This window comes from Hydra vulgaris, chromosome 12 (genome assembly GCF_038396675.1).
Source record: "Hydra vulgaris chromosome 12, alternate assembly HydraT2T_AEP".
NCBI lineage: Eukaryota > Metazoa > Cnidaria > Hydrozoa > Anthoathecata > Hydridae > Hydra > Hydra vulgaris.
Genome location: NC_088931.1, coordinates 34,852,278 through 34,868,169, shown reverse-complemented (window position 1 = coordinate 34,868,169; position 15,892 = coordinate 34,852,278). Strand labels below are relative to the sequence as shown.

The 15,892-nt window shown below is 25.4% G+C and overlaps 1 protein-coding gene across 2 annotated transcripts in view; it reads right to left on the bottom strand.

Moving 5' to 3' along the window:
• Positions 1 to 15,892, bottom strand: part of LOC100215246 (ankyrin repeat domain-containing protein 17) — a 48,155-nt gene that overhangs the window by 20,807 nt on the left and 11,456 nt on the right. For both annotated transcript variants that reach the window (XR_010642394.1, XM_065813047.1), the window contains exons 2-8: positions 8,736 to 8,871; positions 8,411 to 8,563; positions 5,288 to 5,419; positions 4,621 to 5,022; positions 3,930 to 4,024; positions 2,391 to 2,438; positions 2,170 to 2,291 (exon numbers count right to left, since the gene is read on the bottom strand). Coding sequence is in view for 1 of the 2 variants with exons in the window: in XM_065813047.1 (XP_065669119.1) it covers positions 2,170 to 2,291; positions 2,391 to 2,438; positions 3,930 to 4,024; positions 4,621 to 5,022; positions 5,288 to 5,419; positions 8,411 to 8,563; positions 8,736 to 8,871 (1,088 nt within the window). In the remaining variant the exon portion in view is untranslated. The remainder of the gene's footprint in view (positions 1 to 2,169; positions 2,292 to 2,390; positions 2,439 to 3,929; positions 4,025 to 4,620; positions 5,023 to 5,287; positions 5,420 to 8,410; positions 8,564 to 8,735; positions 8,872 to 15,892) is intronic.

Sequence of the window (15,892 nt, the reverse complement as noted above, 5' to 3'; positions counted from 1 at the left end):
TAGAAATAAATAAATCTGCAGAGGATAAATTATTTTTCAATTAGTTTGCAACTTTTTTAAGTTTATTTAATTAGAAAAATTTAAAACCATTATATTAGTATATACAGTAGTGGCCAAAAAATTAAGGCAGGTTACGTTTTTTAAACTTTTTTAACTTATTGTTTATTTATGGCATTATTACCTTGGATACAAATAATTTTTTTATTATATTTTGATTTTTGAAGATATTTTGATTTATTTTACACCGTCAGGTTGCCATAGTTGTGATATAATGGGTAAAAAGCATGATATTAATAACTTTGTTAAAGGTAAAATAAATGCACTATTTTCGGAGGGCTATTCTCAAAGTAGTATAGCAAAACAATTAAAAATATCAAGATGTGCCGTGCAAAATGCTTTACGTGTGTTGAAGACTATTCAAATCGCAAAAATTATGGTAGAAAATGTGTGAGTACATCACGAGAAGACCATTTTTTAAAGAATGTTGTTAATAGTGAGCCCCACACAACATCTGCAAGGTTATCACAACTTGCTATTGAAAGAGGACTTACTATTAGTTCGAGAACAATTAGAAGAAGGTTGTGCTATGACTTTGGTCTAGTTGCAAGAAGACCAGCTAAAAAACCTTTATTAACTCCATCTCAATTTCAAGCTAGGATTAAATTTTGTAAGAGTTTAAAAGACAAGACACCGAAATGGTGGGAACGCGTAATGTTTACAGACGAAAGTACGTTTCAACAGATTAGAAGCACGGGCTATAATTATGTTAGAAGACCTGTGGGAGAATGCCTGAATCCAAAGTATACCATAAAAACAGTAAAACATCCTCCTTTAGTCATGGTATGGGGAGCAATCACAGCGCAAGACCGATGCGGGTCGCACATCTTTAAAAAGGTGAAAAAGTCAATGCACAAAAGTATCTAAGTGTATTGAAAGATAAAGTGAAACTGCACATGGAAATTACTAAAACCAGCATTTTCCAGCAAGATTCAGCACCTTGTCATACAGCTAAAACAGTTAAGAAGTGGTTTACTGATGATAAAATTGAATTAAGTTCACCCGATCACCCGATGTTATCGAGAACTGCTGGAATATAATGAAGCAGAAAGTTGCAGCACATCAGCCAAAATCTGAAGGACATCTTCAAAAAGTTAAAGAAGTGTGGACTAATGAAATCACTCGAGAATTTTGTAAAACATTAGTACATTGAATCCCAAGAAGAATACAAGCTGTGCTTGTTAATAAGGGACATCCGACAAAGTATTGAATTATAACATTCAAGTCATTTAAACTGTACTATTGATATAATTTGGTGCTATAACTACTATTTTATTGAATATTAACAATATTTGATAATTTTTATCTATTTTTTTTTCATTTGTTTTACATTTTCTATTGTGTTTATTCAATAAAAATTTACACTACAAATTTTGAGTTATTTTTTATGATGTGCCTTAATTTTTTGGCCACTACTGTATTTGTAATCAGCTTATTGTTAAACCATAACAAAATTCATACACTTAGTTACTAATAAAGTAAAGAAAATATGTTAAAACTTTAGGTTTTCAAATTCTATATTAAAACAATGGCATATACCAACTTTAGCCTATCTGCATTTTATAACTTTGAAAAATTTAAAACATTTTCCCAAATATTTTTAATTTCATTCATTTTAGAGGGGAATGAAAGGAAAACATGGCTTAAACTGGGGAAGGAAGTGAGTGGAAAACGTATATGGCTTAAAACTGGGGAGGAGATTAAGAGGAAAATATGGCTTAAAAGTAATATAAAGAGAAATTGCAGAATTTTAAAATAGTTTAAAACTGTAACATTTATTTCACTTATTATTTTTAATATTTTACATTCACCTATTATTTTAATGCTTTTTTTAGAGTTGAAAAACTGTTTAGGTATAAAAGTATAACTGTTTTTAACCTTTCAACTAATTTACTTTCATTTTTATACTTATATATTTTTATTTAGGAATATAGTAGCTTTTTAAAAGCCAATTTTAATAGTTTAATAGCCAATTTTGACAATTTAAATAGTTTAATAGACAATTTTGACAATTGAAATAGTTTAATAGATAATTTTAGCAATTTAAAAGAACAAAAATTGAATGCTAAAAAAGGACGAAAACAACTAAATGTGTATCAAATGATATTTTACCCTTCATCATTAACTTCTTCAAGATTAGCTTTATGCTCAATAAGAAGTTGTGCAAGTTCAACATGACTTCCACATGCAGCCAATGTCAAAGGAGACTCAAAGCTGTCAGCTGGCATATTAACCTACATAAAAATCTTTTTTTTTTAAATCTGTAAAAGTTTTTACATAGTATGAGTCTAATTTTAAACTTCATAACAAACAACCTTGATTGGAAATATTACCTGAGCTCCATGATTCAGCAATAATCGAGCAACTTCAACATGGCCATCCTATAAGATTACAGCACTAATTATATAATTAACTATTTTTATATAATATGCAAATTAACCCAAAAAAATTTATTACCAAGCAAATTTCCAAGGCAACAATTATATTATGTGTTACTTAGAAAATGTTTGAGGAATATTAACAGTTATTGAGCAAGATATAAGATAATTAGCAAAATAAAAGAAAAAACAAAATGAATAATATATTTTGAGAAATTAGAAGCAAACATAAAAAGATACAACTTAGCTGAAGGTGAAGTCATACGAGTTTGTTGAAAGCAGATTAAAAGATAATAGCTCTTTAGAACAGAATAGAACATGGACCATCTTTAGAACAGAATAGAACATGGACCATCTTTAGAACAGAATAGAACATGGACCATAATAGTATTGTTAAACAGAAAAAGAGAAGCAACCTTACAAAAATGTGACAGAAGTTCAAGGTTAGCTGCTATAAACCAATAATATTCAGGTTGTGCTTTTGTACCTTGTCTAAATGAGAAAGAACATTATCAAAAGATATCAAGCTATATATGGTAACAATTTACCACATTATCAAGCTATATATGGCAACAATTTACCACACAGACTGATAAAGGAAGAAATATTTCCAAGAATAAAATCATGACTAGCACAACAAAGAGAATTAAAGTTATTACAATCTATTAAATTAACCATGATAGATTTATCATACTTTAAATTTTCAAGTCAAATTGTAAGAATGTTATGATAGCATGAAAAGTTGAAATCATATTTGTAAAAAAACATAATTATGCAGTTACATGGTAGTTACCTTGGTATTTATTTGGGTTATTACCAAGGCAAGGAAAAATTGAAAAAAGTATGCACGATAATAAAATTTTGAAAAGCAAAAAGACTTTATTTAGCAGAAAATACAAAAGCAAGAATTAAACAATAAAAAATCCAGGTTAGATGCCAGGTTAAACTTTGCATCTAAACAATAAAAAATCCAGGATAGATGCCAGGTTGAACTTTGCATCTCAAAGATTACTTTTACAAATTTTACATACAACTGTCTTGGGTAATTATTAAAAAAAAAATAAAAGTGTAAAATAATTTTTTAAATAAATTTTGTTTAAGATTATAAATATAATTAAACAAATTTCACATCCTAATATCATTAAGATTTTATTTTAAATGTAAAAAATAGTTAAAAAAAAAAAAAAACAGATTCAAAACTCAATGACAAAACAAAAAACAATTGAAAATAAGTATGTTGAAAAATTCAGATCAGATAATACTCAACATAAATTAATCTAAAAAAAGAAAGTAATGAACTCAGAAGTGAAAGAAAAAATTAAAAGCAACTTTAAACTAATGATAATATTTATCAGAATATGTTTTTAAAAAATCATTCTTGCATAACTACATATATGTGGATGTCATAATTTATCCAGGAACAATAGTAAATCAGGCAGTATATACAAAATACAAAATAAAAAAAGGAACAAATCAAATGATTTCAAATACTACCATTGATGCTTCCATTAGAGCAGTATGCATTTCATCTGTTTTATGTTCTTGGTCAGCTCCTCTTTCAAGAAGTAAAGCAACCATTTCAACATGACCTAATATAAAATTTTTTTAAATAAAAACTGAACAAAAATTCATCATACTGATAATATAAATTTCTTAATAATAATAAGAGTTTTAATAAATTCTTATTTTGCCATAAAAAAAACAAAAACATACTCTCTATTACTTTATAACAATTATTATAGAAGCAACTTTATTAAATGAATAAAATTATCAAATGAATATAAAATGTTTAAAACTTTATTAAACAAATTTGTTGTTAATGTTCAAATAATTAAACAGTAATAGATTATGCAGCTAAATTTTTGTGAAAATTCAACTGTGTTGTTTCAAAAAAGTTTAACATTTTTTTCAAACAAAGTATATTTGAAAAAATTTTTTAAATATTAAACAAGAGATAGTTTTATCAAAAATTTTGACATAAATATTTATTGAGCAAAAGATAACTTAAAAAAAAAAAACATTTTTCATTACGTTTTGAGTAACACATTTTTAATAAGTTTGAAATATAAGACACTAAATTCAAAAATTAAAAACTCAAGACTCTGAGACTTTTTGAGTCCTTAAATTTTACTCAAACATAAGCGTAAATAAATTCATTAACACAAGTAATTAAGAGTAAATAAACCTTTATAACATGCTAGAGTTAAAGCACTTTCTTTAAATTCACTGGAGTGGGTATTTATTCCAGCACCATTATCTAAAAGTAATTTGGCTACTTTATTATGACCACCACTTGCAGCTTCCATTAAAGGTGTGTGTCCATTTTCGTTTTGATGCTCCAAATCTGCATTATGCTGAATTAAAGCTTGAACAACATCATCATAACCACTGCAACTTGCATAATGAAGAGCTGTGTTTCCAGATGAAGATTGAGCATTGACATTTGCACCGTGTTGCAGCAACAATTGAACAATATCAACAAAACCACCACTTGCAGCTTCCATTAACGGTGTGCAATCACCTTTAACTCCTCTATCTTCAATATTTGCATTCATAACAAGAAGAACTTGAACTAATTCATAATATCCTAGATATTTAAAAAAAAATATATTCATCTCCATACATTGTATGGTGATAAACACATCTAATAACGCCATATTAGTATATGATGCTAGCATTCTAACTAAATAAAAATATTTTAAAAGCTTTAACCAAACCTTTTATTGAAAATATTACTAATAAGATTGCATCTTTATAAGAAATAATTAAAATATAAGTAATGATTTTGATAAATTGAAGTCTTTGAAAACTCCTGTATAACAATCATAGGTAAATGTATGTAGACACTTAACCTGCAGAACATGCCAAAGAAAGTAAACTTTCTCCTTCTTCAGTCGGCTCATGGACACTGCGACCTTCATCAAGCAGTTTCCGCACTGCTGTGATATCTCCTTCAATACAAGCTTCAACAAGACTCCTTGTACCTTGAATAGCACAATTATTGTTATAAACTAATAAAATAAATTCTATTTTAAAAAGGAAAAACAATTAAAGAAATATAAATGTTTCAAAACTAAAAGTAAAATTTTAAGTTTTAGATTTTTATTTAACAATTTAATCAATTATTTATTGCATAATTACTATAAATTAACATAATTATTTATATACTAATAACAAACAAACGAATAATTCTATTAAAACTAACAATAATTATTAATTTAATTAAAACTAACAATATTTATTAAAAAAAAAATTTAATAATTATTACCCCTTAGTATGTTGTTTCAATACATATAGAAATAGTTTTAGGCAAATATGAGCCCATTTGAGCAATATTTAAATATGAGCCCATTTGAGCAATATTTAAAGGTAACAAAATAGTAGATTTTATTGCTTTTACTCACAATGGGCATAAAAAGCTATGGAAATAAAATCATAACTAATGATTAAAAAGTCATAGAAAACTCACTACAGTGTTGTTGGAAAGATATTTTTTTGCCAGTTATATGAAAATACATTTTTTTAATATTTAATAACTTTGTGGACTGGGTTCCAATTACCGTGCTTGGACATTTTTGATAAATTAGTGCTTTTTGATAAATATTAGTTAAAATTTTTGGCAGCTAAAAAAACAATTACTTAGATATACTTAAAGTAAAGTAAATTCAAAAGTTTACTAAATTTGGGTTTGGCTCCTAGTGTTTATTGATTAGAAATTTAGTAATAAAACGTGTATCTAATCAAATTTGGATTTTAAATAATGTTGATATGATGAAAATATTAATAAAGGTTAATAAAAGTTTGATATATCACAATATATTTGAAGTATAAACAGTAAAAAATGTTAATAACTAATCATAAACAAGATTTTCAAACATATCAAAACATTTATTTGGTTTTTAAAATATGAGACCTGCTTGTATGCTCATTTAAACAACAAACATAATTTTATGCAAATGAATAAATTGATTTAAGATCAGGATCAGATCTCTCTAAAAAATGACTCATCACATCTGTAAACTGTTAAAGATGTTGAACAAGAAAGAAGCTCTAAACAATTTGTATATCTTTGTTGCTTGTTTCTAGTTTTTCATCAAACAAAATAAAAAGGCCATAACTATAATAAGGAATGATTTATTCAGCTGATTGGTGATTCTTTGCAGAATGTGTTTAATTTGTGCCCATGTCATATTTGTAATAATATTAAGAGTAGCATTATAACATAACTTAAATTTTTCAATTTTAATTTTACATTGTAAGAAAATGTACAAAAATTACATTAATTTGAGAATATAATAGTAACACACAATCTTTGTACATAGGAGTGCATTAACTAGTATTTTGTACAACATCCATAATTCTTCTAATGATCGACCGATTGCCCTACTCCATCAAGGTCATTTTCAAAACACACTTGATATTAATCATCATATACTAGAACAAAATAACCTTTAATTATATTCAAAACAGAATCAATTGTGATTCTTACAACGACTTTTTATTGAACAGAAACGCTTTTTCATCCAAAACTTGAGTAATAGCAAGGTGGAGCTTTTTTTTCTTCCCCCAAGCGAACCATTGGTTGTTGGAAAATAGGCGTTGAGGAATGGATTAAAGCTATTCATCTATGTCAAAGGGATCTATTGTTTCCATATGATTTGTAAAAAGTGCAATTTTAACACAAACAATTCTCTTATTATTTTTTATATTAATTCTACACAAGAGGCAACCCAATAACTGCATTTAACTCTTAACACTTATTATTGTTAAAGTTGTTTATATTATTGACTAATACAGCTCACATTTTATATACGAAATGGCAATATGAATATGCGTTCAACAGTTTTACATTAAGTAAAAACTTTTTTTATTTTGGAATATTTAAATTATCTTTTAATATTGTTTATGTGAAGTTTATTCAGAAAATATTAAGTCATAAAAAAAAGCATATAACCATAACTGTGATTATTTTAAACAATTTTTTTTCTTGCTGACTAATTACATAAAACATAAATCTCTTCATTGTAGATTAAAATGTGAGAGTAATTAAAAAAAAAAAATTCTTTAAAAAAGGGAGAAGTGTTTTTGCTTAAAAGAATTCTTTTCACAAATGTATTTTAAACTTTTTGTTCTTTATTAATTCAATATCGTGTAAAGTTCTTTTGACATAACTTATGAATGTTTTTGTTTACGAATATTTTATTGGTAACTAAAATCTCTCTATAAATTGTTTATAATCAATTAAAAATAATAATAATAAGTTGCGATAAAAAAAGATTATGTTAAGAATAAGATATAACATTAAATAAAGATTGTTTTAAAAAATAAATTATAAGAATAAGATATAACAGAATAAGAATAAGATATAACAGAATAAGATTGTTTTAAAAAATAAATTAAAAGGAAATTTAAATCTTTTTCAAATGTTGAACTTAGATTTCATCAGTTTTTTTTTTTACACTAGTTCAAATAAACAATGCAATGCTTTGAAATACGCTAATAAAGCAATTTAATTTTGTAAAGATGTAAACATGAGTTAAAGTTACATTTATTAGTGTAACACATTTTTGTTACGCAATAAAATCTCATAACCTGTGTAAGCACCTTTTACTTCATAAATCTTTTAATGCTTGTGAAAGTATAAGCATCCATTTTTCTTTAAATGTTTTTCTTTCAGAGGTTTATAACATTTCCATGCATTTTCAAGCACACTTCTGAGATTTTTATAAGTTTTATTTGAAAAGAATTTCAAAAATACATTATACAAATTTACAACCTTATTGAGTTACCTGTAAATGATGAGAAAACTTTTATAAGTTTGCAATGTCATTTCTATACTTATTGGAACACAAAATAAGTGAAAAGGAGAGAAAAGCCTATTTTAATTTTTTTTTTTGTAAGAAAGTCAGAAACTATAAATACTTAACAATAAATACTTATAATAACTAACATTCAGTTAAAAAAACATTTTTAACCTTGTGCATTATTTTGACTTGATGTATTATTTCCAGATTGTGATCTCATTCTAGTTAAAGCTGCTGCAGCTTCATCCAAAGCACTGCTAACTGAAGAGGTTAACCTCCTTAATACTTCTGGATCTGTAAAAGCCTTTCCGTCAGTTGCAACTCCTGATAAACAGTGAATAATTTAAAAATACTTTTTAATGAATATAAAAAATTAAAGACATTAAAAAAATGTTGCTATTGTTAATATTTGTTAATAAAAAATGTTAAGCACAAAAGATTTTAAAAATTTTTTTCTTATCAAATTAGTAAAAAATGTAAAAACAATTATTGTTACCAGCAGCTTCCAATAAAGCTTCCAGGCGAGCTTGTGTTTCAGGACCAACTAATGTTAAATTAGATAAATCTTGATTAATGTTATTTTCTGCAAGACGAAGTCTAGAGATTTCATTTTGATGATCAAAACTCTTTATCTAAACAAAATATTTTTACTAATGATTTTTTCTTTTAGTTTCTCTTTTATTTAAATATATCTGTAAATGTGCAATGCAATGTTGGTGGAATTTTCAAAAATACAATTAAAAATTTAACTAAAATCAAAAATACAAATTTAAATTTGTTTTGGTGATTTTAAATAATTTAATAAAAATAATGTTTAGATTTAAAATTTCTAAAAAAAAAAAAAACAACAACTAGAAAATATAGTTATATTATGTTGGCCATTCATGTTGCAGATCAACTACATTTTATTTGATGAAAAGTAAAGACCCAGTGGCTAGCTTGTTTTGGGTGGCTGGCTTGTTTTGGCAAACAAGCCAGCCACTCAATTAAACTTTACTTCCCAACCCAATAGTTAAGAAACTTTTAGTCAAGCTAGTTTTAGCTCTATCCCATTAATGCTCTATATCATTAAAAGTGTATACTCTAGCATTTTGTTTAAAACCATAACAAGTTATTTTACATTTGTAAACAAGTAACACTGTTGACTGAACTGTCAAAAAAGTATGGAAAAATAAGATCCATTGAGTTTATCTTAAACTATACCATTACTCCCGGCTTTGCGTTTGGAGCTAAAGCCTAGCCTTTTAAATTGCCAATTCAAGACTATCCTTAAGCATTACTTGTTTGACTGTATCGACTGTCACAACAGAACATTCATGACAATAAATTATTGTGAGTACTTTTATGTAATGCTACATAAAGATTGCAAGTTTACAAGATCCTCTAACCTTTACCCACAATTAAACTGAAATTTTTCAGAGTTCTTTTGTTTTAGATAAACTTCCTTCTTCATGACTTAAGAGCCTTCATGTTTATAAATATATAAAATCAAAAGTACTCAGATAATAAAGCAGAAAACTGAATGTATAGTATGTTCATACACAGTTATGAAGTGAGGTTGAAAAGTAGTGAGGTTAAAGAGTATCAAGTGATGTCAAGAGTAACACTAAATTAAAAGAAAACTTTTTTTTTAATTAACAAGTGTTTAAACTATATTGCTTTAAAAGTGATTCATAATTTTTTGCTAGAAATGTTTAAAAAGATTCTTAGCTATGAATATCTGTGTGATTCTTAATTTCTTTAATTTAACAAATTTATTTTATTTAAAAGATATAATTAATAACTTTATTTATATTTATTATTTTATTTTTACCTAATGTATTCTTTATGCTTGATGTATTGAAATATTTAAAAGCAACAAAATTTATGTTGCAATCTTTCTATTACAGGCAAAGACAATTTGTAAAAGATTTCATTTGTTTAATATTAAATACTTCATAGTTATTTGTCATACAATTAATAAAAATGTTGGTAATAATTTCTTAAAAAATAACTCAAATTATTTAACTAAAATTTCAATAAATTAAGCCACAATTAACACTCAGTATGTCAATCTGTGTATTATATATCAAACTTAGTTTTTTATGAAATCTTTCCAAGAAAAAAAAACATACATTTATATTTAAAAATCTCTTAAAATGCCAATTTTAACTTTCATTGGTAAAATAAAGTAAGAAAAGAAGAAATTAAAATAAATAATAAAGTAAGAAAATATGATAATAAATAATAAAGTAAGAAAAGGAGAAAAACAGAGAAAAATGTGTATATACTTTAATAGAAAAGAAAGCTCATAAAATACAATGAAGAGGTCATTCAAAAAGGAATTAAAGTTATAATATTCTTGCATATATACTTTTAGAATAGCCATGTACTAAAGTAAATTGCCTGAATTTTGCTTGGACAAGCCCACTTAAACATTTTTGTATCCTAATAAACTACATTTTTATTCCTTAAAATATTTTTACATTAATTTCTTACTCATCAATTTTTAAAAAACTTTACAAAAGAGTATAAAAACAATAAAACATTTTAAAATTGTTCATTAAATAAGTTTTTTCTATTGGAAAAAAAAAAGTCTCTATTATGAAAGTTTATTATAGATTATTGTAAATTTTTATTAAATGCCACAAAAATTAGACTTTTTTGAATTAGAAAACAAATAAAACATAATTTACTTATTACTTAGATGATTTCACAAATTGTATTCATAAAATTTTGTTAATTAGTTTTATTGATAACTTAATAAAGTTATTGAACCATTAATAAAAAAAAATTGTTTAACATTACTAGAAGCTTTTTTATAATATGCAGCTATGCGAATATATTCTTTAAAATTATAAAGGATATTAAATATAATTATCCAAATTTATACAAATAAATTTTGTGAACATTTTTCTTTCAGAAAGTTTTGTATCCGTTTTTATTCCATTCATTAGGGAAAAAAGGCTCTCACTTTTGCATTAGAGATAGCAAAGAAAATAATAGTTTGAAAATAAGTAGAACAGGAGGGTTATTCCATATCTAATCACCTAATTGCCCCCAGGGTATTACCTCTGATTAGTTTCAAATTTTGACTACCAACAGATTTTGTGGAAAAAAAAGTTTTTCAACTATATTTACTAACCTTTAATATTAAATTATGACTAAAGTTATAATTCAATATTAAAGAAAATCATAAAATCAGAGTATTTGGAGCTAGCAGCAGCAGGCTTGGTCAGGAAGGCGTGTGATTGTGTGCCATAATATGACCATGTTAACTGCCTGTTAATGTTTTGAAAATTTGAACATTACAAAAATGCATTAAAAAACTTATCTAGACTTATATATTTAAAAAATTAAAAGAAATTTTGATGAAATAAAAAATAAAAAAAACTTAACTAAAAACAAAACATAAAAAATTAAAAAAAAGTTAAATATCTTATTTATTAAACAATCATTAGAAGTAAGATGTTACTTTATTTAAAAGGGTTACCTGTAATATTTTAAAAACTGTAATATTAGTAAAGATAAAAGATTTAAAGTTTATTCCTAACGTAAATAAAAACTTGATTTAAATAATCTCACCATTTTAGTTTTTTTAGTTTTATTTTATTTGAGTTTTTTTTTTTTAAACCATTTCATTCTTTGTGTAGCATACATTCTTTTTTTTAATAAGAGATCCCTAACTGCTGAACCAAGTTGTGTTCATATTAAAGAAAATATTAAAAAAGAAATTTATTTGTACAAGTGTATTTAAACATAAGTTATCATTATTTTGACTATTTTGCCTAAAAATCTATTGTAATTTAATTTAATATTTATATATGTATATATATTGAGTTAATTTATAAACCCTATTTAAATAAATATTGAACTTTTCTTTTATCTAAAAGAATGCCTGCCCAAACCTAAAAATCTCAGTTGATGTATGTACACTTCACAGCGTCTATCCCTACTTAACTCAGTCAGTATATGTACACTTGACTGCAACTACCTAAATAAACTATAATCAACAAAAATATAATAGAACTATAAATAAACAACATTATTAGTTAAAAAATACTTTGAAATAAAACGTTTTAAATTTAAAAAACAGTTTAAATTTAAAAAACAGTTCCTTTAATAGAGTATTTGAACTCACTACTTTGACAGCTCTTAATTTAGTGAAAAGTTATACAAATAAATACAATTTTCTGATTGTCGGACAAAAAATACTTTGCTATTTAAGAAAAAAAGTAATTACACAAAGACATTATATACTGAAACTGTTATGAACTAAAAGTGCATGAAATAAACTATCAAGTCTGCAAATTGCAGCATATATCATAAAGACTGCGAGAACCAAAGCAAAATGGAGAAGGTGTGCTTTAAGTAAAACAACAATTTTAGTTTTTTGTTATACATTTACAACCCTCAGAATAAGGAAAAATGAAGTTGGCAGACCTCAATCTTTTAGAGGTCGGCATCAGGTCAGCAAAAAAAATTCGATACAAAGGTCTTACCATTTTTTAAAAACATTAAAACATTTTTTAAAACTTTCTTAAATATGAACACATTTTGTCTCAGCAGTGAAGAACCCTTTTAAAGATTGACATAAAATACATAGTTATATAAATAAAATACTCTGTGTATAATATTTGTTAACACTTTATATAAAAAATCATTAGCAGTAATTTTAAAAGCATATTGATAATATAAAAACATTAGTAAAGATCAAAGTTATTTAATTGTAACAGTTTTATAAATGTTATGTTAATGTTATTGTAATGATTTTAAAAAACATTTTTTTCAACAAAATTTTTATCTTTTTGAGTGTATTAACTTTAATGATTCTTACATAAAGTTCCTTAAAGACACTATTTTTGTCTAAAAAAGTCATTGTTTATTAAATAGTAATAATTTATTTTTTTTAATAGCATTTATTTTAAAAAATGCATACTTAATTTATATAATTACAAAAAAAATGTACAACTTTCATTGATACTTGAAAAATTAGTATCAATAAAAACATTAGTAAAGATAAAGATTATAATGTTATTTATTATTCAGCACTCTTTTATAATTTTAATAGCTGTTGTCAAATCATCAAAACAAAGAATAATTTGCGTGGTTATAAATTGGTGTGTGATCACACACATTTCTGACTAAGTCTGACTTTTGACAGACCATAACTTTGTAAATAAAAAGCTGATGACCTGGAGTTTTGCATAGCAATAGCTTTTCACCTAAATAATTCATTTTTTCAGGTATTTTTGATTTATTATAAACAGTTTATAAATAATTGTATCTTAAAGCTGCTAAACTGTGCAATTTTAGGAAAAAAATTCAAACTTAAATATGCTACAATTCATTAGACCGGTTGAATAAAAAAAAGCAATCGCTTTTACTCAGCGTTTTTGGTGTAACTGTTCAGCTTTATGTGAATACATTTTAGCAAACTCTCTCAAATTTTTATTCATGTAAAGCTAAGCAATTTACTCTAAAAACGCTTAGTAATTGTTCAGTTTTTCATGAACAAAAGTTTAAGCAAAATCTATGAAGTTTTTATTTATGTAAAGCTGACCCATTACTGAGTAAAAGCAATTGCTTTTTTTTATTCACCTGGCCTAATGCCTACATACAGGCAGAGTCAATTGTTTGGCTTAATTATAAAAATTATTTATTACAAGTTAATTAAACACTTGCTAAAGCCTTTTAAAATATCTTTTTTTTTTTAAATATGTTAAACTACATTCACTTTGCTGGCATAGAAAATAGCATTAATAGTTGAAAGAATTTATGAAACTTTTTACTGTAGAGGTTCTATATAAAGATAATCAGCAAAACATTTTTTTGAGAATTATGCTATATCTTATGATATGATTGTAACCTTTTGAAAGTGATGCTTATTTAGCTTACAAGAAGAACTAAAAAATAAAACTTAACATATACAAAATTCATACTGAAAAAATATATACATATTATACTGCAAAAAAGTAAAAATAAAAAGTAAAACAATCAGCTGAACAAAGACGTGTATGTACAAGAAGCACAAGTACACTAATTTGTTTATTTCTGATTTATATAACTCATAATACTATCATTTCATTATTAGCAAGATTGTAGGAACACTTTGACATAATAATTTGTCAAATGTAGCCCAACACTTGATCGTGCATCGTTGATCCTTGAATTGCATAAACTTCACATTAAGATCTTGGTTTTGATTACAAATATCAATCACAAGCCCTATGTATCATTCATCAGAGTAAAAGTATGCAATGTATTTACTGGGTTTAAAATTTAAAGAATCCCTTTTTAACAAGTTAACATTATTATTAAGTATCATAAACACTATCGCTAGAAATTCTCCATTAAATAATTTCTCTGGTAAAAAACATCATTTCTGGAGGATAAAAGAAGTTTTGTGGTTATTGATATCACCACTTGAAAGATAAAATGTTAACACCTTTAATGTTTTTTGAGTCCATGTAAACAGTTTTTGTGGTGTGAGAATCAATTCATTTTTCAAATTTATCTAAATTTTTAGCTTGCTAGTTTTTATTGCAAGCCAACATCTTTTTAGTTTAAACCAAAAATCTTTAACAAACTGTGATTCTGGTTTATTTACAGGATTATGTTATTATATTTTTGAATTTTAGATTGTAAGATTAGCCTTGTACTCTATGTGAATAATGTGACACAACAATATCAGGCTAGGAAATAATATCGTCACTTTTATGATATTTTCAAGGAATTTCTCTAATCTGACAAGACATTTTGAAATACACACATTTTCATTGGCTGTTTGGTACAATGAAGCAATGTAATGCTGGGAAATTTCTAATAGTCAAGAAATCAACCCAAACAAGTATTTTTGGCTCGAACTTTTTCTTTTTAATCTTACATCATTTGATGCTGCATTTATGTCAGAAGAATAAAATCTCCAGAAATACTGGTGTTGCTCAAGTAAAAGTAGGATCCATCGTCAGTAACAATTGTTTTTTCAAAACCAATCAATGTCATCTCAAAAGAACGGCTGCTTTTTGCGCTGATATTTTTTAAGATGTTTAAGTTTTTTTTTTAATAACAAAAATTGGTTTTTTTATCTGCTATTTTGCATATGTACGGTTATAATACATTGAATTGTTTTGCATGACCATACTGTGATATACCATTCTTTAATATTTTTTAAGGCGGTTCATCTAATTTTAGATATCCCTTTTGCTTTGCAACTACTCTAAACTTTTTTTTTTGGTACTATATTGCTCTTTTTAGCATACTATACATAGCAGATTTTATTTTGTTTTCCATTTAAAAATTATTTATAGTTAAGTTTTTATTCTCATCTAAATGCAAATCCAAAAGTTGCGCAAACTTCCTTTGTTAGCAAATCTTCCCTAAACTATAAACTTTTTTTTTTCATTTTTAATTGTAATTAAATAAAAAAAATTTTATTCATAGATATAAAAAGTTAAATTTCTAACTAAATAGGAGTGATGGCAAGTACATGAAATTATTACTTCATATTTCTATAATTAATAAAATTTTATCCAGATTTTTAGTTATCACATGTTATCTGATCTAATCCTCAAAATCAAAATCATTTTTTTCAAACACGTTTCCCAAGTGAGTCTTCAAGTTTACTTTACCAGACTAGTTGGACTTAGATGAAACATCGAGGTTCCACTACCC